The sequence below is a fragment of the Spermophilus citellus genome (assembly GCF_964194105.1).
Source record: "Spermophilus citellus genome assembly, chromosome: 6".
NCBI lineage: Eukaryota > Metazoa > Chordata > Mammalia > Rodentia > Sciuridae > Spermophilus > Spermophilus citellus.
Window position 1 is genome coordinate 122,574,465 of NC_138187.1, and position 23,425 is coordinate 122,597,889.

Below are 23,425 nucleotides of genomic sequence, written 5' to 3' on the forward strand. Positions count from 1 at the left end.
GGAGGAGGAGATAGTGGTGGGGAAGGTGGAAAATGAGGAGGTGTGGTGGTTGAAAAACGGGAGGTGGCTTGGTGGTGGTGGTGGAGGTCTGTACCAGAGCTGGGTGATGGAGGAGGCGGGACAGGCAGAGGTAGTGATAATAACAGTGGAAATAGCAGCTGTACTATATTTAGCGTTCACCATGCATTGTCACCATTCCATGAGCCTTGTGGCTTTAACTCAAAAGGCCTTCACAGTAACACTGAGATGGGTTCTCTTAGTGCTCTTATGTAACAGAAGAGAAACTGAGTCACAGGTACATGAAGTAATATGCCCAGGAAGTGCTAGAGCTGGGATTCCACAGAAGAAACCTCATCAGGTTTTCAGAGTTCTGCGCTCTGAGCTCCTGTGCACCCTACCTCCCCTGTCAAAGTCTTTGGTGGCCTTGTTCTCTGCCCCCAACTCTTCAGTGCCCAACACAGAGCAGTAGCCGTCAAACATTAATTCAGTCCATCATTAGTTGTCTCTTGATTGTTGTATATCATGCCAAACCACTTTATTTTTTTAAATTTTTATTTATTTTTTAGTTGTAAATGGGCACAGTACCTTTATTTATTATTTATTTTATGTGGTGCTGAGGTTCAAACCCAGTGCCTCACATGTGTTAGACAAGGGCTGTAACACTGAGCCACCACTCCAGCCTGACAGAGATCACATTAGAGTGTAATTTAGGCAAAGACCCATTTGTTGTTAGAGGCTTATAAACTCATCTCTACATTTTGATTAATAGTTTGGGGAATCATATGCCTTTGTTGTCATTATTACCCAGGAATTGACTGTGTCTCTTTAAGTCTGTGGAGTACATTCTTTAGTTGGTTTTGATAAGAATGACTTCTAAGGATGGCCCCTGTTATCATAGCTACCCAAAGTTTGGAAATAACTGAGATTATTTTTCAAGGTTTGGAGATTACAAAGTATGGCATGCAAATCAGTTTTTATTATGTAACTTTGAGTGCTTTCTCCATCCTTGATAACTTCATGGGTACCATCTGTTTTGGGTTGACCTCTCCTAGATCAGAGTGAGTGGCTAGGCACAGTGGCCTCACAGCCCAGTGGCTATTCAGCTGTGCATGGCTGGCTGGTTGGGGAAGGTAGAAATAGTGAGGGTGGGGGTCACTGGGACAGTCTCTGGTCTGTGTCAGCACCAATGATCCAAGGTATTAATTTCCTTCCATTCAAGAGAGCTGTGTTCTCAAAGGATTCCTACACAGGCAGTCTTACTTAATACTCAAGATATTTTTAGTGAAAGTCCTTTACTGCAAACTGGTATTCAGAGATGCTTTGATGTTTCAAAGGCTTATCATGTACATTATCTTGCTTGATCATGACTACAGTCCTGAGAGACAGCAAGATGGACATAATCACATTAACAATACACTTATGAGTTGCATTCATTAAGAACTGTGCACTAAATTCTCTGCATGCATTTATTTCATCATTTGATCCTGTAGGTGCATACTGAGGAATTGCACCTAACATGGGCAAGGCCATACCCTGCTGTTAAAGGAACACATTATGCTCCTTCCTTTACACAAGACCCAGAGATGCCTGAAATCCTGTCATTGGGTCTGGCAGATTTGACAGTAGCAATTGGGTTGACCCCCAGCCTCTAAGTTTTATCTAGCAGTCTAGGCTATATTTAAAATATCACACCAGTGACAACTGGTGATCAAGTTCTCTAATTACTGGTATAGACTCTGATTCCTAAAACCTTAATGGGGCCAGGGTCCTTTTCTTTGTCTGTACCTGGGTGTGGTCAGTGGGTGAATGCTTCCTGAATGAGCAGATGAAGAATCACCTGAAGAAAGTTTCCCATCTCAGGATTTGTGTCTTTTCTCTTTTCTTGCAGAAGGTGGAAGTCCCCATGATGCTGAGGCTCCTCAGGGAGCAAAGAATGTTCATGATCCAGACCATCACTCAGTACAAGTTTGTCTACCAAGTCCTCATCCAGTTTCTACAAAACTCCAGACTCATTTAATCTCCAGATCCAGATCCTGGAGGAGGGATCCAGCTCCATCCTGCAGGTGGAATCACCTCCAGACAACATCTGCTCCCCCAGCTGGGGGCAGATGGCTGGCAATAGGCCAGGAGCCAAGATTACCCCGAAATGTCATGTATTATTTTATATGAGATAATTTATTTTTCCCCCTTTGGAATAACTTTTGTGAATTATTATAATGCAGTTTTCATATTAATATAGTACTTTTCATTTGAACCACATTTTGACTGATCTGCATTGTAATATGTCAGGAGGGAAGGTTGTATGGTGGGTCATTTTGGGGCAAAGGCATAAGGGAACACATCTCTAGTGAAGCTGAAGCCAGATTTGTAGCCCATCCTGAAATTCATCAGCTTAATTAATTGCTCATGTCCAAATCAAATATGGCAAGAAAATGAATTCATCCTGAAATATAAAGAAAACGGCCAAGACCCTTTACTGAAGAAAACACATTATTCTGTCATATTCTGGGGGCTCATGAGCCCTGGATAGACAGTTACTTTCCTCTCTTCTCCCTTTCTGCCCTTATCCTCTATAATCTCTTTTCTTGCCCTCCTATGTCCCCAAAAGCTTAAGTTGAAGATGAGAACATCGAGAGAAAATTCTCCCTTTATAGGGCATAGTGACATCTTTCGAGGCGAATGAGGAGCTCTTTGCGTCTTTCTCAACCACCCCTTATTCTGGGCTCTGGAGCCTATCTTCCTGCTGGGACTGTACCCTGTATATCTGCTGCTTCTCTCTGTTTTCTCAGACCCCAGGCTGCTGATGTTGAGGTCCTGGGCCAGGCCATCTGTGCAACTTGGCCTCTTGCCTGATTGAGAGAGGATAATGGCCCAGGGTGGGTAAAGAACAGAGTCGGGCAGGGTCTTGATATTGTTTCTTATTTAAATATCAAGTATGTGCTGGACAAGATCCTGCAGGTTGAGGTGCTGGGTGCACTCCGTTTTTCTCTCAATCACAGTCATGGAAAAGGTTATAAAGAAAACCATTGACGAAACTAATTTCTAGGAGCTGTTTGGCACTTAGTTAGCAGGGGCCCTGGCCAGGAGTCACCCACAATGTGACCCTCACTGTGCTGGTATCATCTCCAGGCTTTGGCCTACAAGAGTGTAGTTAATCTCTCTCAGGACCCTGTATTCCAAATCTTGCCACCCTGATGAGATGGTAGAATTTGTCATTCAGAGTCTCCCATTGCTCCCTTTACTCCATGTAACCCACTCTCTGGTCAGTTATAGCGTGAACCACCACCAGTTTAAAGCTTGGTTCTTAGTTTCTTCCTATGACTTCATTCATCAGAGTCCTTCTGAATTTCTTGGGTTATTATACAATAAATCATGTATCACACATTTCCCATCTTCCTGAATTCTGGGGAATTTCCTTTTCTATATCTAGTTTTTTTTTGGACACACTTTTTGATTGGGGTTTTTGTTCTTAGAACATGGTGGGTGTTCTACCTGCCTTACTCCATTGCTGTTTTTTTTTTTTTTCCCCCGAGTGAAAAGAGAAAAAGAATGGCATCACACTGACCAAAGAGAGCTTGCTCTTGTGACTCCCATCCCACATACTAATAGCTGCCTATGAAACCACATTCCCCATTAACTCATTTGGAAGAGGTTGCAACCAGTTCCTTCCACTGTGGGCCAGTGTGTTGTTGGGTGTGGTTCGGCATATTTACACTCAGAATATCTGGAGAACTTCCTCTCTCTTCTTCTATACAAAAGGTGTGTGATGCAGTTATAGAGTCTTTACTTGAACTGAGCTTTGTAGATTGTGGAGTTTGGGTATATGTTCTGAAAAGAAAACCATTAGTACCACATGTGTTTTAAATGGAACAGAGAAGCTCATCAGCAGGCAGAAAGGTATTGACATCCTTTCCTCAAGAGATTTTTCATCCTTGGAATATTCTAAGAACTTTCTCAGTTACTAGTTTATTGTACAATGATACCTTCAGTATTTATCTTTTAACTCTAAGCCCTAATGTGAATATTGTTAAAATGTCTCCTGCGGGCAGCATGTAAAGTTGATGTCTCTTTGAGCTCATGACTTTTGGGCTTCATTGAAACCCAATGAAAAGGGTTATGCTATCAGAATATTCATTAATGCACAAGATAGCAGAGAGGAAGTAGTTCTTATATCCAACTTCCTAGCCAAAGTTTATATTGAAACCCAGAGGAAAACATTTAAAAGTTATTCCACATATTTCATTTTTAAAAGCAAATGCTTCTGGTTCTTTAGCACATTTTGCATTCCTCTTCACATCTCCAGTGAATGCCAGTGTATCTCCTGTTAAATTATCAGCAGCCATTCAAAGTGTTTTTAGTGGCATCTGCATAATAATTGCCCAGAGATGCTTTATATCTGGGAAGCAAGCCAAGGAATAAACCTTGAAGCAAAGTGTATTAAATTAGTTATCTAGTTAGAGCTTTTGGAATGACTTCCTGATGATGTATCAAGTCTGAAGCTAGAGCTGTCAGGGTCTATTGCTGCAGTTTGGATTTGAAGGGAGAAAATTAAAAATGGTGGTAATAAAAGGTATCCTCTCACACCAAGGCTATCTAATATTTTCCAACCTCTAGTTTTGAAGTTTTCCAGTTGAGATATTTTGCTTCTTTCATTTGCATTCATTTAGATATGTTGACCTAAAGTGATCTCCTTGTTCAGCATGGTCCCTGGATCCCGGGGCTGAATTTGATGTCTTCCTCCTTGAGATGAAGATAAGCTTGCTGGCAATGCTGTGAAGTGTCCTGCTGGGCTATATTTTGTGGGGTTCTTGGGAGACACACAGATTTTTCCCTGGATACAAAGTACACAAGAGGATCTAGCTGCATTAGAGAGGTATGTCAGACATTTATTTATATGAGAGTAAAGACAAACCAGCTTCTATGCTCTTTTGGAGATGAGCCACGAGATCAGGAAGGTAAAAACGTCTCCACAGGGAATTGATGAGGAATAAACTTTCAAGGAGCTTAAACTGAGACAGTTTTACTTTTCCAACCTTTGTGGTTCTAGATTAAGAAGACAAACTACTCTTTGATTATAACGACAGTCATTATTTACCTGAGTCAGTTTCCATTAGCCTGGATAGAGGGTCTTTTGGGACTCTGCTAAAGACAGGCTGTGGGACTCAGTCTTTATCCTGCCTTCTTTTGGCTTCTGCTTTGCAGTTCCAAATTCTGCTAGGCATAGTAAGTAAGCATTTTTATCCAGTTAACTGCTTTTTGTTTTCCTTTTCTAGTTTAATATAGGTTTACCCATATGTAATTTCCACTAATTAAGCCTATTTTCTATGAACATGAAAACTTCATATGGGTCAACCTACTATGTACAGTTTGTTTCTTCCCCGATACAGTGGATCCCAATGCCTTATGTCTTTTCTCTAAGGAAGTGCTAATGAACACAAAAGTGTGCCTGGCGGGCAGCCTGGCTTGTGAGCACATGGCCTTGCTGCTGTGATCCTCCCCTACAAGGTGAGCAGGCTGTCTCCCAGGGCTCAGAAGTCGCTTTTGGCAGAGGTGATAGCGCATGGTTGATTCTGACAGGCTGGGTTGGCCATCAAGTACATTTTTATGGAATTTTCAACTGTTGTCCTTTCTTGATGTATTGACTACTTTGATCTGTATTAGCTGACTTCAGTCCATTCATTAGAAAACACGACATGGGTCCCAAAGCTGTCCATAGTCAAAAAACAGAATGTACCACCTAATCTCACTCTTACTTCCAACGCTGTGTTTGATGGGGGAAGAAGCATAATTATTGATTTTTATTTGGTAAAGATATGCCAATCCCTGGAGGCAGGGTGGGGGAAGAGTATAGGGATATTCTAGACAGAATGTATGCCAGGGAACATAAATTCAGGGGATATGATGGGTCCAGACCCATGTTGGTGTTAATCTATCCACCATTCCTCCTCAGTTTGAGGAATAGCTAGCTCTGTTGAGCTCCTCAGGGAAGGAAATTTTCAGAAACACCAAGTCATCTTGGGCTCTTAACGTAAGAAGTTGTTTTGTGGGGAATTCAGCTTTCCCATTTTACCCAAGATTCTTCTGCTGCCATGTTTTAATTTTCGCCATTGGTTTTTATTAGACACACCTCATGCTCTTATTTGGCATTTTCTTTTTATGAGCAGAGCAACTATTCATCCATCTTACCAAAGGAGAATGTGGGCCTTCCATGGGAACTGCTTATTTCCCAATAGACTTGGTGGGTGACCAACTTAGTTAACTCTATAGGATGGAAATAATCCCAATTGGCCCTACAAGGTAGAAATAACACTCTAAGGTATTAAATTGCTTTTGACACTTCCCTTGATGTCCAAACAAAGTGGGCAGAATGATTCTTGTTTTTACCTCAGCTTCCAAGTCATTAGAGGGCAAAATACCTTGCTGCTACATCTTTAAAGTAACAGCAACGTGCCTGGGAGAAATGTGAGAGTGAACTAACCAAATGCTGCCAAACCAGGTTGTCCAGATGCCATTTATTCAGAGGGCCCTGTGAAATTCAACCATTAGCTTGCCCAACCTTTATCCAGCTTTTGCATTTCCAGTAGAAACTCAGGTAAGTAAGCATTTTTGTCCAATAGACTACCTTTCTTATCTTTTTCAGCTTAATATAGCTGTATCTTCTTTTTCAAGATGAAACTAAAAAGTTCCCTGTTAACACATCCCTGACCCCAGCATTCAGTATCTGGCATCAATCGATTTCACAGCCTGCATAATTTGTTGTTTGATGCAGTAAAAGGAAGGCTGTGTATTCATTCCTACTGTTCAAAGCTTTGTCCAGCTTTCCCATTTTAACAAATAATTTCAGGGACATTGAGTTTTAAAGCAGGAGGGCTGGAGCTCAAAGACAACCTCAATATGTGTAGAAAGTCACTGTTCCTTCTGCCATGCTCTGGGCCACCAGGATCATTCTTAGTGCCCTAAGCTTGCCCAAAGATAAGACATACATGGAGAGAAGAGTTAGAATGGTTTTAGATTAGCCCTGATGTTCCTCTGAAAATGTTAATTCACAATTTTTTGTACCCTGGAATGTCTCTCCTATTCCCTACCCTGCTTTGTGCAATGTCACAAGTGTTGGAAACTATGAAGTGGCACCCAAGGAAAAGATTGCTGTAGCACTGGGATCTGTTTTACCCTGGCTTCTAGTGTCCAACTGCATCCTCCTAGCTGAGGGGCAGCTGGGTGAGTATCATGAACCATGATGCCGTGTATGCTGTGTGCCTGGGTTAGCTGCTCAAGAGCACATCTTTCATCTTGCACCGGTAGCCCTTCCTTTCCTCGCAGCCTTATGCTGAGGGCTCTGCTCAGCCACGTAGCTCTCAGGGTTAGTGAGCAGACCTCCCAAACATCCAGGTTTCCTCTCGCCAGTGATCTCAGGTGCTGCAGAAAGTTTTTCCTTTATAGGTCATGTATCTAACCAGAGCACAAAAATGTAGAATATAAACACAGCGATTGCATTCGTTTCCCATCTCTCAGGCAGCATGTGTTACATCAGATCTTTATTCCTAGGGCGTTTCATTCACTCAAGGCTCTGCTGGCTCTTCATGCTTTTCCATTTGCTTCCTGGTTCATCTCTTGAGCACACTTTTTTTCTTTCTGCACCCTATTTGTGCAACCCCTACAGAAGTTAGTCTGGTCATAGAGAATCATTGTCTTGAACCTCTACAAAATATGTAACTAGGGAATCTTTTAATCTTTCTTTAAAAAAAAAAAAACTTACTGTTTCTAGGAATTGGATCTGACAAATGAAAATAACCAGAAGTAGCTTAGAAAACTGTCAGCCTTGGGGAAGCTGTCCTTATTTACCCTTTTGTTCCCTCAGTGATCACAGCTATCATTATTAGAACGAATGAAAGCAAAAGTAGGTAACACTCCTAAGACAATGATTGCCATGGTATTTAATATTTATTTTGAGGTGAACTTAGGTAGCTTCACATTGGTGCGGTGACATCTGTGGTCTAATTGGTTTCTGGCTTCTTGCCGCCGGACCATGTTCCCTTCATCATGGCCTCTACACACACTGACCAATCTGGGGAGGCAGATTTGTGTCTCTGGGCTGCCAAGGAACATCAAAAGGTAGATTGTGATCAATAATTCAGTTATCTAGGAGGGTAGAATAAGCGGTTCATCCAGTCTGTGTGGAAGTTCTTTTCTTCCATAACCTCTTCCTTCAGGGAAACAGAAATGCCATCTCATCTGACAAAAGGTTTAGAGGAAAAAAGCTGAGATTGGGATCTTTCTGTGCCTTGGAGTGAAACCTTTTGCTAAAATCTCAGGAATGCTGCTTTGAGTTTAGCCAGGTGACTCTCAGGGCAGGGGCGCCTGGCATTCTCGGCATTTCTCAGGGCCTCCCACCTCCTCCCTCAACTGCAGTGTTAGCTAGTAAATACTTTCAGCATAGAACCAAAACTGTCATTCAGAGCTATTCCCTCCACCCCCAACTTGAACACTGTAAAATTTCACTGCAGTTTCTTCTGAACTTTCTTGCCATTGTTTGGAATCCTAAAATTCTTTAACATTATCCTTCAGACATATAAGGTACACTCTCCATTAAAGACGATTCTGTGTGTGTCCCTTGTGCCTTCAGAAGTCAACTAACCTGGTTGAGGACGGGAGGGAAAACAGATTTACATATGCAGATGACTATTAAATGTATAACCTTATGTAACTAGTGTTACATCAAATAACAGCCTAATCTATTTTGTTTCACTGGACTGTAGTACTCTGTGATCTCAGTATTGTGATGCTCTCCTTGGTCTGTTTTGTAAAATGTTGTGAATTTTGCTATCCTTCAAAATAATTGATGTCTAATAGGTTTTATTTTGATATGATATTCAGGCAAGTCCCCAACTTAGAAACCAGTTTGTTCTTTAATTAAAGTTCTTGGGTCAGCCCACAGAAGCCCACTGACTTCCAACACAGCTGAAACACAGGCCTGTGTCAGAACTGGTTGAGTTTCATGGGCCGACCTGCAAATGGAACCACGGAACTATTATGTTGTTGTGGTGAGAAATGCATTCCAGGTTGGGACTTGGGATCCTGGGGACACATTCTCCTCCCCATGGAAGCCACTTGGTACTTGGCAAGATGAAAGCCGAGTCTCTTTACTACCAAACTACAGTTGTTATGGCGGGGAGACGACTGAGGAGTTTATAGGACATTCCCTAAGTTGGGGAGTGACTTTATCTGTAGTCATGTCAACTGTACTTTGGTGTAGACTCCCTGTCAGTTTAATAATATTAAAAGCCTTAAATGAAACTATGCATGCTATTCTATGTGCTATTTTATATCAGTAAATAAGCTTATGCTTGCCAGTTTCATACACAATTGGGGTGTATAAAACTGACTTTGACAGTATTTTTTGCACTGTTTTCTATCTGTTTTTATAAAGTCTTATTTAGATATTGGTCCTAGATGATGTTCTCACTGTCCTTGTCATTGCTGTAAAATGTTTCATATGTGCCTTTACAAATGTGAGATCTTTATTCTAACCTTTTTTTTTTGTAAAAGATATCTATTGATTTCCATATGCAATAAACCTTTTTTTTTTCCAGAGAAAACAGTCTTTCTCTTTAGCACTGTTGGCATTAGTTGAAGGCATATACCTATCCCTTTCCTCTAAGATTCTTTTCAAAGCAAAGGTGTCTAGGAAAAATCTGCCTTTATAAAGCCAATTTATTGCTACCTACCTTTTATCCTGTATAATCTGATCATAATGAAGATTTGTGTATGAAATTTTCAAAGTTGTCTTGGTTAGAAGAAATCAGAGTGGTGATCACTAGCCAAATGGAGTGAACAATGTATGGAAATAGCCTTTCTCACAAATGCAGTGATAACCTTCATTAAACCCCAAGCCCCTCGGCCTCCACTGTCATTTTCTCAGACACCAAATTGTTGATGTGGAAAAGGCAGGCACCAGGCTGCTATTGAAAATCCAAATTCTTGTATTTTGTCTTTCGACTTTTTAATAGCTCACTTCATCTCTGGATTGAAAGGTTGTCACCCCTGTGTCCCAGATTTCCACCCAGTTGGCTGCCATGACACAAACCCAGTGACCCCTTCATAATGAGGTGGGCTCGTGCTTCATGATAAATAACAGGGCAATCCAACTCCATGGCGTCAGATCTCATGTGCTCAGCCTCTTCGTTTGCCTGTTCCATTTTGCAGCCTTTATAATAAACTGCTAATAGTAAGTGAAAGTATTTCCTGGAGTTTGGGGAGCCATTGTAGCAAATTGTTGAACACAATGGGCAATGGTGTATGGGTCCCCCGACTCTGTAACCAGGTCAGACAGAAATAGGACAGTGATCATGGTGACTGGTATCAGAATTGGGTACAGCCCTGTGGGACTGAGACCATAAACACATGCAGTCTACCACTAACTCTGGGTGGCCTTAGCACTGAAATGAAAAACATGCACGTTTCGTAAAAACATCTCAGCCGTGAATTGAATATCAATTCACAGAAGAAATACAATAATCTCTAAATATATGTGGACGTGCCCATCCTCACTAATAAGTGCACAAAAAACAAGATATTTCACACATTCAATTGGGCCAAAAAAATGATGGTATCGTGTTATGAGGGAGAGGAAAACCAATGCGATTATATTCTATTTCATACCTGGTGAAGTTTTTTTTAAGGAAATGTAGCCATATATAAATTTTTAAGAAGATTGTTATTTGATCCTGAAATTATATTTCCTAGAATCTATTCCCCACCCCCCTACACTACTCAGTGTGGCATTTTGTAATAGCATCAAGCTGGGCAAAACCACCTGTCCATAAATAGAATTATGAATAAATTATGATTCTGCATTCAATGCAATGTTCTGCCTCTAACAAGAACGAGCCACATCTGTAAGTGCTGAAATGAAAAGAGGCCCATGTTAAGTCAGAGAAGCAGATTACAAAATCATATCACATTCTGCCTTTTTCTAAATCTCTTTATTTAGATGCTTTATACAAGCATGGGAAAAAGGGAGACCAGATAAAGTTTACAGAGGTCTTACCTTCAGGACAGAGCTGCTGAGGAAGAAAGAATGGTCCACATTTTTCATTCATGTTTGTATTACTTGTTGAGAAATTTCATAAATTTTATGAAACTTTGTCAAAGATGGTGAACTTATTTTAGGTTTATCTACAGATATTCTGCCATGAGCTACTTCCATGACTGTAAACTAGCATCCATAAAACACTAAACTCCCCTGAACTACAAGAGCATCCATAAAACACTAAACTACTAGCATCCATAAAACACTAAACTCCCCTGAACTACAACTCTTCTTGCACTGAAGAGATACTGAGTATTTTGCATAAGTAGATGTTCAATAAATATCTTACTGGACTACATAGAAGAGGATAAATCCCACTGCTAAATCCCACTATGTGCAACAAACTGAAAGGTCTGTATGGACAAAGAAGGGAAGAAACCATAGCAGATCTACCACCATTTGAGCTGTATTCAGATCATGATTATGAAAGATAATCAAGTGTCAGCACCACCAGACTTTGCTTATTTTTTAACCGATGCGGAAGTGCTTCTCTTTGGGCTGTAAAACACTTTTTCCCCCCCTAATATCAGGGAGTGAAAAGGGTGCTTAACCACTGAGCTATATCCTCATCCCTTTTTATGTTCTTATTTTGAGACATGATCTTGCTAAATTGCTGAGACTGCCTTTGAACTTATGATTCTCCTACCTCAGTCTCCCAAGCTGCTGGTATTATAGGCATGTGCCACTGCGCCTGGCCAAGACACTTTTCTTGAGAAACATCCCTGTACTTAGGAGTGCTTGCTGTGTCCTTTAGTGCCATGGTTGCTAACAAACAATTCCCTAGGTTTCTGCTGTCTAGGCTTTAAGCTGCAAAAAGTTGGATTCCTGCTGGCTGTGTGGGTAGAGATCAGTGTTTGCTCACAACACAGAGTTGGTAAGGAAAAAAATTTTTTTTCCATCTCAAGCTTACTCTGGAGGCTTTCCAAAAAAGGAGAGTACTGCACAGAACAGTTAATGGAATGAGAGATGGAAACTGCTTTCAGACAGTGAGGGGGAAAAGAAAGGCCAAGAAAATAATGCATGCTCTAAGCACGTAAGATACCAGAGAGACGATTCAAACTGCAGAATAAAGGGGCTGCCTGACCCCACCTCTGGGGAGGAGACCTAGGTGCACTGAACGATGGAGAATAAGTATCACTTCCACTGTAGACCAAGCTCCCACCCTTGGAAATCCTCCCCATAGACAGAGGCAAACACAAACCTCGAGTACTCTATCTTTATTCTCTTACATGAGTCAAATTTGTTCAGGATGTTACAATAGGCATGAAGGGAAAAATAAATGCATTTTTAAAAACTCGGTGTGTCCACAGTATATATTATATGAAACCATGCCATTACCTCTTAGAAAAAAGAAAGCATTCAAAATTAATATTATGGTGAACTATCAAGAACACCCTCAAAGTATGGCATGTGCAAGGTTGAAGTGCAAGAAGTGTTCTCATTCCAATTAGTTTATAGAAATGCTGGAGTGGTGCATAAGATCTGAAATATTCAAATCCTTTAAGGTTTCTGAATGAAAACTGAAATGATGCAATTTCAGTGGCTTTCAATTTCTTGTTTTATCTCAGAAATATATGGATGATCTTTGCCATGAGCTACTTCCATGATTGCAATGGCCTAGGAAAGAGCGAGACAAAGAATAGATGAGAGCTTCAAAGCCAGTTCCTCATACCTCCGCCCAGGGGAACTGGAATTCGAGGAGGACTTCTCTGCTTTAAGGGATGGAAGGCAAACTGGCTTCCAGAGCTTTTGTTCTCCTCCACAGTCTAGTTTCTTACAAAAAAAAATGAGACAAGATTATCTGGTAATCGAACAGTTATCCTTTGGACTGAGTAAGACATTCTGCAAAAAATATGAAGGGTAGTAGCTGGAGAAATGATGTAGAGAAACTATTTTCATGAAATTCTTTTGCTCCAATAGTCTAGGTATTTCTATAACTGTCAACACTTTCCAATTATGACCTAGCTGGATAATTTTCCTTCAGCCTCATTAAGTCAATAAACAAGATGACAAAATCCATAGTCTAAAGAAAATTTTTCGTTTGATTCATAGTTCCGTCCTGGCTGTGCCCTGACCCTTCAATTTGTGATGTGAGGCCTTAGCCCATTTCCCTGAATAGTCCATTGGGAATGTAGAGAATTAGGCCTCCAGGCCTAGTTTGTGACCACAACAATTATAAACAGTCTCTTACAGGAAGGAGCAAACGGACTGTTTCTCAGATTACACTGTGCTGTTAACTTCCACATAAAGAACGAGGAGAATCAATACCCAGGAGTATGTTTCTGAGCTACTGTAAGGGGAGGCACAGAAAAGCCATCACACTAAGAGGAACTGTCTCCCAAGCCCAGTCTCCCACCACCCCTGGTCCTGGCATGACTGGGAGGGACTAAAACTCTCAACTCAGAAAGACCCCTATTTGATGGAAGGCCCCGCCACGTACCCAGGCTCCTTACAGCCACTTGAGCCTTACTTCCTTCATCAGGAAAGCCTATCTCATTTTTGTGAGAATTAAAAGAGAAATAACACATAAGGGTCCTAGTGTTTAACTGGTACTGGAAGAATGATGATGGAATGCATTTTAGAAACTGCAAATGCATCATCAGGCATCTTATTTTGAATCCTAAAGGGACAAATGGAGAATTCCTTGCCACTGTCTCCTGGCCCAATTGGTGGCCTTTCTACTTCCATGGCTTCCCAAGGGTGGGTAGTATCCCTCCTCCTCAGCCATGTCCTCAGGCTGGGCCTGTGATCTCAGCCAGCCCCTCCTGCTGTGCACCTACCCCAACCTGCTGAACACACCCCTGAGCCTATGGCTGAAGGGTGGTCAGGAGCTGCTTCTCCATTAAGGAGGCCTCCCAGCCACTGGACTCCTGACCTTGAGTCCCACACATACCTTCTTCAGGGCTTTCTCTCCGGCAGCTTTGTTTTCCAGGCCCATGTACAGTCTTCCCAGCTTCAACCACATGGAGGCCACGTTGAGGGAGTACAAGGGATAGTGCTTACTGGAAGAAAGGGAGAGACAACAGGCCGCCTCGTCAGCGCTGCACAGAGGACCATGGACTGGGTACAGGAAGCCTGTGGACCCTGAGCCTGAGACCCAGTACTCCATGGAGGAAGGTTGCTCCATATCCTGCTGAGCTATGGGCAGGGCTTGGGTGGGTTGATACCTACCTCATCACAGATGCTAGCTACTTTTTGCAGTTTTTGCATTTTGAAAAAGCTACATCAAAATCACTAGAGAAACCCTACACAAAAATATTTGTGAATCCAACATTCAATCTTGGTCCAGATTTTCCTACTCCTGGTATACCCAAAGCAAGGCTCTGGGAAAACATTTTCTAAATTAAATGCCCCATTTATGATAAGGGCAGCAATCGGTTCTATCCTCTCCCATTAGAAACATAAAAGACACTGTGTGTGCGAGTGTACTAAGACCCCATCTTTCTGCTACACTCTGTAAATTGGTTTAGCAAAAATATAAGCCCTCTGGAGTAAGCAAAGACCTCCCATTTCTTCTAGGCATTCCTTCACTATTGTCTAGCACAGGGTTTTGTATCCAAAAGGTACTCTCTGGTTTGAGAAGAGGGCTGACTGTTGGAGTCTGCGTAGGAAAGAGCCATTGCCCTGGGAACAGGGTGTAGGAGGCAGTTTGCAGGTGACAGTGTGTAAGAGGTGCTTATTTACATGTAGTCTATTCCACCCAGTCTACCCTGAAACTATGTCCAGCTGAATGCCCCGGTAGGAGGCAGCTTGCCTCCTGGAGGCAGTCCTGGGACCAGCAGCCCTCAGGGCAGAGCTGGGCCTCCAGGAGAGGCTAAGCTAAGAAAAGGTCCAGCATAGCAAGGCCCTGCTGGAAGAACAATCACAAAGCTGAGAACAATTGCAAGTCTGCTGTTGCTTTTTCAAAAGAGGTGTGCATGAGGGGAGAGGACTTCTTACCCACACCAGGAGGAAGGGAAGGCTGAGATTATTTCTAATCCAACAAATTGTTTCTAAGACTTTAAGGACTGGCTTCCCCTTGCGCTCCCCCTGCTGGCTACTCACGGCACAGTGGGGTAAGTAGATGGCAGAATCAGTTCAAATTCAGACCAGACACAAGCTTTACAGTCCCCAGTCTTACAGCTTGAGCGGGTACTGAGGGCTTCTCAAACTCATGAAAAACACCTGGGGTGCTTTGGGGACACAGGGATTTTCTGGTTTAATGCCCAGAGATTTTGATCTTTGTGATCTTAGGCAGATCTTATAAATGGCATAATGTCTAGGTCTTTGGGGAGCCCTCCAGCAATCAGATCCAGCCCATCCCAGTCAGAGACAGATGACAATGCCACTACTTCCATCTGTCACCTACTTTGAAGTTTAATAACCCCCTAGGGACAGGACATTTCCCTATGGCTTAAGTATTACTACTACAAAATAAAACCCAACCTGCTTTCTTCAAACCTGTGAGGGAAGCATTAAATGACCACAGACAACGTGCTAGTCCAGTTTTCCCATACGCAAAGTGAGACTGCAACTTGAAAAGGCAAAAAGAGAAGTTGTGAGAAGTGATGAAAAAGCAGAGTTTGAAGACCAACAATTCCTATTCATAAGGGCCATTTACTTTGGAAGGGGATCAGAGGCAAACTGGTGCTTTTTAATACTTTTTAATACTACTTTCAACTATCTATTATGAATACAGGTCCTGAATGGGCCTGAAGAGGGATTTTACTCTCTCCCCTGCCTAACTTTAATCTGCCTCCTTAGGAGCAGGGAGCGGGCCAGGGTCAGTGAAGCAGCTGCACCTGCATCTGCACCTCTAGGTGTGGTTACAGAGAAGCAGCAGCCATTCTAGGTGTATTATAACACAGGACAGGAAGATGAAACAGCTACCCTATGCCCTTGAAACAACCCAATCCCACTCCATGCTAGGATAATCGAAATAGCCACTGCAATTACCTGTAGGGCTTAATGATCTTCTGACCGTATCTCAGGGCTCCTTCCCAGTCCTGCATGTACAAGCAGACCCCCATGGCCTGGTACATCATGTGTAACATATATACATTACTATCCTCAAAAACTGAGCTCATCTTCTCCTGGCTGAGCTCGCAGATCTCCAGCAGCTCACTAGGGGGTGCTGTGGTGTCAAGGAAATGACTGGGAAGTGGGGGTAAACAGCAGGAGGGGGTGAGCAGGGGATGCTGCCCTGTCCTTCCCCAGGCAGTATTCAAGGAGTTATTTTAGTACACTCCATGCTTTCCCTCACCACCTGAAAAAAATAAGTTACAGGGCTGGGGCATAGCTCAGTGGCCAAGGGCTTATTTAGCGTGTGCAAGGCCTGAGTTCAATAAATTACAGAAAGCCAAACAAAAGAGAAAGGAATTACAATTTTCTCTAAAAAATAAACTAGGAAAGAAATTTCAGCCACAGTGTACCGACCCTCAGCTCTGATATAAACAATGTTGATTAGAATCAGTTCTCAGTCTTTTCATTAAATTCAAATTCTCAACCAAACTGAAACCCTGAGCACTTTGGCTGCAGCCTTTTTAATGAGGTTGTACCCACCATGACAAGGTGTGGGGTTTTTTCTGGTGCCGGGTACTGAACCCCAAACTGCTCATGTAGTAAACCTACACACCACCACCTAGCTACACCCTCTACCTCCAAGATTCTTATGCTGAGAAACAACACAGCTTTCCACAATTTCCTCTCACCAGTTTTAAGTTCTGCCCTCTGGGGGTACAAATCCAATCACTTTTCAAATCCCCCCAAAATGCTACAATGCAGTGGTTGAGAACACGGATTCTGGTAATCAGCAAGGCTTTGGGAACTTAGGTGTGTCACCATCAGCCGTGTCCCCTGGGCAAGTTGCTACTTGGCACCTACAAGACTGCCACCTCATCTGCTATGTGGCAACAGCCCTACTCGGTGCCCCTGGGAGGAGTTTAAGTAATCAAAGACTCTTGACACTGCTCTACCCAAGGCACAATACCCAGCAAAACAGACTCTGCCAGGGATGGCTCCCCAGTCTTCTGCAATAGCAGCTCCTGACCAAAGTAGTCAAGTATGGAGAAATAAGAGCACAGTGATGTGTGACAAAGTTGACGCCATGTCATGGATGGTCAATACATCTTCACACATCACCAAGAGGCAGGCCTCCTTCAATATCCAGAATCTCAAATACACCCCCTCCTGCTCCCTCTTGCCAACTTCCTGCCACTTCTCATCAGCAAGGGACAGTAAGCTGCCCGCACAGTTGTAAAGGATATATTTGTAGTGCTTGGCCCTCCGGAATTCCTCAATGACGTTGCGCGCGTATCTGACCATGTCACGGATGGCTTCTGCTTTTGGGGGGTCGCTGAGCTTGCGGATTTCCACCTTGGCTGTATCCTGAGGGAAACGTCCACAAGTGCGAGGCTTTACCTCCCATGGAAACCATACCGATAAGGAAACCTCTCAATACATATTCCCGCGCAGAGGCAGGACTTGCCCATTCTAAAGTTACAGCAGAAAAGGAGGAAACTGGACAATATCTAAGAGGCGGATTCAATAAGCCATTACCTTCTCGAGCACACACCCATGTGTATGTATGTGTATGTGCGCGCGTGTATTATTGGAGACTAAACCCAGAGATGCTCTACCACTGAGCTACATCCCAGCAGGCTTTATTTTGAGACAGGGTCTCAGTAAATTGTACAGGCTATCCTCAAACTTGTGATCCTCCTGCCTGAGCTTCTAGAGTAGCTGAGATTATAGGCATTATAGGAGCTTGCCTGGCACTCAATTACCTTTTTATAAAAACAAAAATCTTGATTTTCTAGATGATTTTCCCTAGGTAGGAAACAAAGAATGTATCTGCTATAAGCAGATGTGTGTTCACCTAACAATGCATCAAGAGATGAGAGTAAAGAGGGGTGGCACTGACAAAACCAAAGCTGGGCAGAGCAGGGGTAAATCCCTTGAACTCCATGAGGAGGTGGGAGAGCTTGGACCCGAGTCTCACCTGCTCTCTTCCCTCCCCCCTCTTTTGAACAGTCCTTTTCAAGACACAGGCATCTGGCAGATCCTTCTCTTATTTGTACAGAGAATGGAAATGTGTTCATCAGCTTTGGGGAACAGGTCTCAACAGAGACCTGGTCTGACTGGATTCCCTCTGGCTGTCTGGTAAGGTGGGTCAAAAACACCACAGGAGGAAATCTACCCGGAAGACAGGGGAGCTCATCCATAGCAGAGGTCCCAAGCCAGAGCACAAGTCCCAGCCCTTGGCCAATCAATGACATACCTTGTCTTTCGTGGTGCACTCCTGGCACTCACAGGTAAAAAAGTAAGAATCTCTCAGCCGATCATTTCTGTCTTCTGTTGGGTACAGGAGGTCGATATAGCTGGTAAATACCTAAGGGGCCAAGAAGGTCAAGCTTCAATCTGCCACAGAGAAAGTCAACCATACCACTCTCATAGCTCTGTGGACACCTGAGGTAGTACTGCAGGGACAGAGAATAAGGAGGGCCACCACTGAGGAACCTGCTGTTTACCTTAAGGCACTGATTTCTGAAACTCTAGCCACCTAACATGTCCAACTCCTCACGGTGTAGAGTATCTACAGAATCCGAGCTCCTAAACCACAACTTGGAGGGCTGAAAGGTTCCCTGCCTTCTGTTCTTCACCAAAGAGAGCAGGCTGTGGGTGTGTCCTTAGTCTCATGGACAGAAGCCACGGCCCCACTGGGCTAAGAGTCGACTCATCCCTGGGTTTGGGCCTGTGTGGTCTCTGCCTGGCCTTTGTTTGGCCTCTTTTATTTCACCACCTGGCATGGGCTTGGGTGATGCTGCTGGTACTGCTGGGTACACACAGGGGAGAGTGGGAACACACACGTCCTGTCCTGCTAAGTTCACCTCTTCTCCTGACATCAGAAGGCTACAGAGCAAGAGGCACAGCTCTAGAGCCTGACACCTGTGGCTCTGGTGGCCTCAGAAGTCAGGGCAGGGAAAACACAAGCTTTCAGGACACCACCTGCTGTGGCCTCAGCCAGCAGGCAGTTCCTGATCCTGAAGTGGACAGTCTTATCTCTGGGCTCACAGGGTTGTTCTGTCTTTGCTTTTTTGTAACAGGGTCCATAACTAAGACTTGGAGCATATGGAGAGGGCCAGCACTGAGATGTCCATTATCTACTCTCTGGGACGGCACTGGCTGCTCATCCCACACAATCAGACAAATGTCTGCCTGAACAGATGGATTTCTCAAGGCCGCCAGTGTGCCAGTGACCTCAGGCACTGCCAGGCAAGCAGCGGGGGAGCAGCACAGGGCTAGGTGCAGCAGGGGCAGCCAAGCTCTCCAGCCAAAGAACAGGACTGGACACACGGCTCATTCTGATACTGAGGAATGGATTCCTTCCTCTCTGAAGGGCAAGAAACCCCCAAAGTAGTGAATTCCCCAGATGAAGTTACTGCATTTAAGATCTGTGAGACCTTGCGGGCGACAGAAACTGTGGCTGGCCCTGCCTTGCCACACATCGCAACAGTTGGCCTGGTTTTCTTAGAAATGACTGATGGACACAGTGCAACCAACAGAAGGTTCCAGAAGATGGCGACAAAGGCCACTCCAGTGTCACTGTTCATGGCTCAAGCTGAGCCTGTCTAAGAGACAAACCCCTTGTCCCTCCAGTCAGCCCACAGGAGCTCTGGGGCCCAACAGCTGTACTCTGACCCACTGCAACTATGTTTTAACAAGGAGGAATCTAGGATGCCTCTATCAGACATCTGTAAACCTAGACAGCCTGGCCCTGAATAGGACACCCTTGTCACAACGGGCTCAGCAGGGGGTAGAGGGGCCAATCTATATACTGGGCACCAATTCCTCATCTACCTGAGAACTAGTTAATACCTTTCAAAGAAATCTAAGCATTTCTCATTTAGCACCCCAATAATTATATTTAAAATGTCCATAAAATAGCATTCAAAAAAAATAGCATTACAAATTAAACAGAAATTGAACTTCAAATATGTGATCACAGTGCCTAAAAGTTCATATGTCCTGCTAGGGAGCTACTTAAAGAGCACAGAACATTCACACAGCCATCCACTAGGCCAGCCTTTTCCAGGTGAGAAGTCTGGGAAAGGGAGAAGGGATAAGTGAGCAGGTGACGGAGACCTGCTGTTTCCCAGTCCCTGCGATGGGGGAAGGAGGGGCTGGTGGTGCCTCTACCTCCCCTACCAGTGCTCCCACTGGCAGTTTAATGTTGGAGTCACTCCAAAAGTACCTCCCCCACACTGCATGGCTTTGTCTGCACTGCCTTTTAGAACAACTGTGTAAGCCCACTGTCACAGCTACCTGTGGCCACATACCTCTTCTCCAGGACTGATTTCCTGTACAGCTCTTACTTCCGCCAGGGTCCCCTTGTAGGTCACAATGACATTGGGGCAACAGCTATGATTCATCAACGCAACACTGTCAACCAGAAGAGAAACCCCAGTTTTGTGAACAGCACAGACAGCACAGTTTCAGTAACTCCTTGGCCACTTATTTGCTGAGTTAGAGGAAACGAGTCTTTGTAAAACAACAAAGATATGTAAAAGCCAGCTTAGACTACTCTAAAAAGTTGTTCTGTATGCATTTATAATAATATTTAAAATCTTAAACTCTATATTGAAAAGTGAAACCCACAAATCAAAACACTGCTATCTAAATTAAACACAATTTTTTAAAATGCCATAAATATTCCTTCCTGGTAGATGTGGGACCAAAACGCAATACCTTCAGCTACATTATATACAAGACAAATGAGTTATTGTTTCCAAGTGGCTTTTTGTCCAAATGGATCACTTCTCACATTTCCTTAAGATGCCAAGAAATACCAGAAGCCTGCGTGAGGGAGGGCTTGTGGCCCCTGAAGCTGCGGAGAAGCCCATTTGAGTCTCTCTGCACCTCAATTTCCTCATCTGGAAAATTGGGACATTACTGCTCCTGCTGCTCACTGTCTGCTTTTCAGGGACAACGAGAAGGACAGAGATTCGCCTATGCGAGGGGCTTTGAGCTTTCTGATTATATCAAGGTCAAAGTTCTGAGAACAGGAATTTCTAAACTACAGGGAAAGAGTGCTTGATCTCTGAAAATGCTGCCTTTGAAATCACAATGCCGATATGATTTCTGCCCAAGGGGATTTTTCCCCCAATTAAAACTGCCCAGAAACTGGGGCTCACACTCTTATATATGTATGTATCACTGTTCTGATGGCCAGTGCCACATGCCTGATCTTTGGTGACCAGAACCCCTCTCCTGCCTGCCCCAAGAATACAAAAAAGGAAAGGGGTCGCCAAGATTAATGAGAATATGCTCAAGGGTGTGCTGTGGGGGCTGGGGATGTGGCTCAAGTGGTAGCGCGCTCGCCTGGCATGCGTGCGGCCCGGGTTCGATCCTCAGCACCACATACCAACAAAGATGTTGTGTCCGCCGAGAACTAGAAAATAAATATTAAAAAAAAAAAAAAAAAGGGTGTGCTGTGTCCAGGTTGGGTGTGGCCGTCCTCTGCTAGAGGTCTGCGTAAAGTGTGTATCTAGGCTTGTGCCTGGAACACACAGGTAGCAGGTTCCAGTCTTGTAGTCTCGTCTTGGGGGCGGGGTGGGGGGGAATACTTCTTCCCTGCACCACAGCCCACCCAGCTTCCCGACAAGTGATGCACAGGGAACCAGGGCCCAGGAAATCTGATAAACAAAGGCACCAAAAGGGTGGTTACCTAACGATTTCTAAAATCTCCTTGCAGAAGTGTTAAGTAATTCCTTATTTCAATAGACCTCTGGGTATCTTTGTAAGAAGGTGGGAGAACCTCACTAAGGCAGGGGGCCTAAAGTAAGTCCTGTTCTGGATCATCACTGGGGGAAGAGGGTGATACCTAGACACCACCACTTCCTCTTAGCCTCCTCTTTAAGATACTGGGCACAACAACCCTGCAGAGACCATGTGATTAACCGAAGTTGCTGTAATACACCTCTTCCACAGAGTCCAATGCCCCTTCTCTCTCTCTTCCTTTTCCCAAGAGCAAAAGGCTAAAAAGAATCTCTCCCAAAATACATCTCTTTCCTTATTATCACAATTCAAACTGCTTAGGCTGGTCTCAGGAACAGTAGCATCATGAGGAAACTTTCTGTATCTCTGGTTTTAACAAGCCTGTGACAGGTGCTCAGGAGATGCAGACCTGTATGGATTCTTCTCCTTCTGACCCACTTGGTGAATGAAGCCTGGCAGCTACACACACATTCCAGGAGTAAAAATAGCACCCTTGGCCAGTGCATAGTGTTAGGGGTTTCCACACGTTAAGGTAACCAAGGCCCCTATGGTATGTAGCAAGCAACCTCCTCTTAGATGGACGTAATCTACAATGGGGATTAATTCAGACAGAAGGTATACAGGAAGGCTCCCCCAACTTCATCTGTGAATTTCAGGGCACTGAGTTATTTTGGAAATACCCATTCCATCAGGACAAGGGCAAAGCCAATGTTGGCATTCTATTAAAGTCAGAGCTATAAAGATCTTCATTTGTCAACTAGCTAGCCTTTCTTAAATTACTCCTGAAATATAGAGAAAAATCTGACAGCTCTTCGAATTTTTTCTCTAGTTCACTACTTTAGCAGAGTCTCTCTCCAAACTGTGCTGTTTTTTTATTGGTATTTTTCAAAAAAGGGCAGTTGAAACAAGAAGTTTGTTATTTTCTACATAAGTCTGTGGCCAATTTTTTGTTTAGAAATTAATGTTTCACTTTGAGTTTAAGAAACCCAAAGACTTCCACATCATACACGTGCAGAAAGCAAATTTCTCAGCAGGGCATAGGCTGCTCCTTCCATGCACACTGTAAAATATTCTTTTAATAACAGCTCTCTGCTTAGCAGGACTTAACAAGCAACTGTTCTCCTAACTACTACCTTCAGATCCTTAAGTGTAGGGGAAATATTTTGAAATCTGGCAGATTAAAAAGCTGTCTTAATTCACTTGGAGTTTCATGTCTGCCACATGCAGTTAGGTGGGTTATATAAAAATTCTTTAAAAAAATCAAATTAGTGTTAAATAAGTACAAAGAAAAGAAAAGAAGTCAGACTCAACCTACTCAGGAAATATCGCAGATCCCAAATGAGAAAGCTCTTCATCTTCAATTGTGAAGCCATTACAGTTAACCTGTAGTGAAAAGGGGGGAGACAGAAAAAAAACAAGCTAAAGCTTCCCTCAAGCTTTAGGGATCATTTCTTTAATTTTGACTTTTAACAAATTAACTGTGAAGATGTTCCAGTTTAGTGGTTTTAAAACCTTTTATCCAGGGCAACCTTTGTTCAAAAAAATTTACTCAGCAGTCCCATGTGTAAACAAATAAAAGCA

At 43.4% G+C, this 23,425-nt stretch overlaps 2 protein-coding genes across 2 annotated transcripts in view; one reads left to right on the top strand and one right to left on the bottom strand.

Annotated features, from left to right (window-relative positions):
* PTPN14 (protein tyrosine phosphatase non-receptor type 14) overlaps positions 1-9,618 on the top strand; it is a 185,134-nt gene extending 175,516 nt beyond the window's left edge. The window contains exon 19 of the mRNA XM_081298435.1: positions 1,889-9,618. Coding sequence (XP_081154561.1) covers positions 1,889-2,017 — 129 coding nt within the window. The 3' untranslated portion in view covers positions 2,018-9,618. The remainder of the gene's footprint in view (positions 1-1,888) is intronic.
* Positions 9,619-12,291: 2,673 nt separating this feature from the next.
* SMYD2 (SET and MYND domain containing 2) overlaps positions 12,292-23,425 on the bottom strand; it is a 54,264-nt gene continuing 43,130 nt past the window's right edge. The window contains exons 6-12 of the mRNA XM_081297705.1: positions 23,160-23,227; positions 20,407-20,509; positions 18,348-18,458; positions 17,320-17,455; positions 16,025-16,202; positions 13,983-14,091; positions 12,292-12,706 (exon numbers count right to left, since the gene is read on the bottom strand). Coding sequence (XP_081153831.1) covers positions 12,626-12,706; positions 13,983-14,091; positions 16,025-16,202; positions 17,320-17,455; positions 18,348-18,458; positions 20,407-20,509; positions 23,160-23,227 — 786 coding nt within the window. The 3' untranslated portion in view covers positions 12,292-12,625. The remainder of the gene's footprint in view (positions 12,707-13,982; positions 14,092-16,024; positions 16,203-17,319; positions 17,456-18,347; positions 18,459-20,406; positions 20,510-23,159; positions 23,228-23,425) is intronic.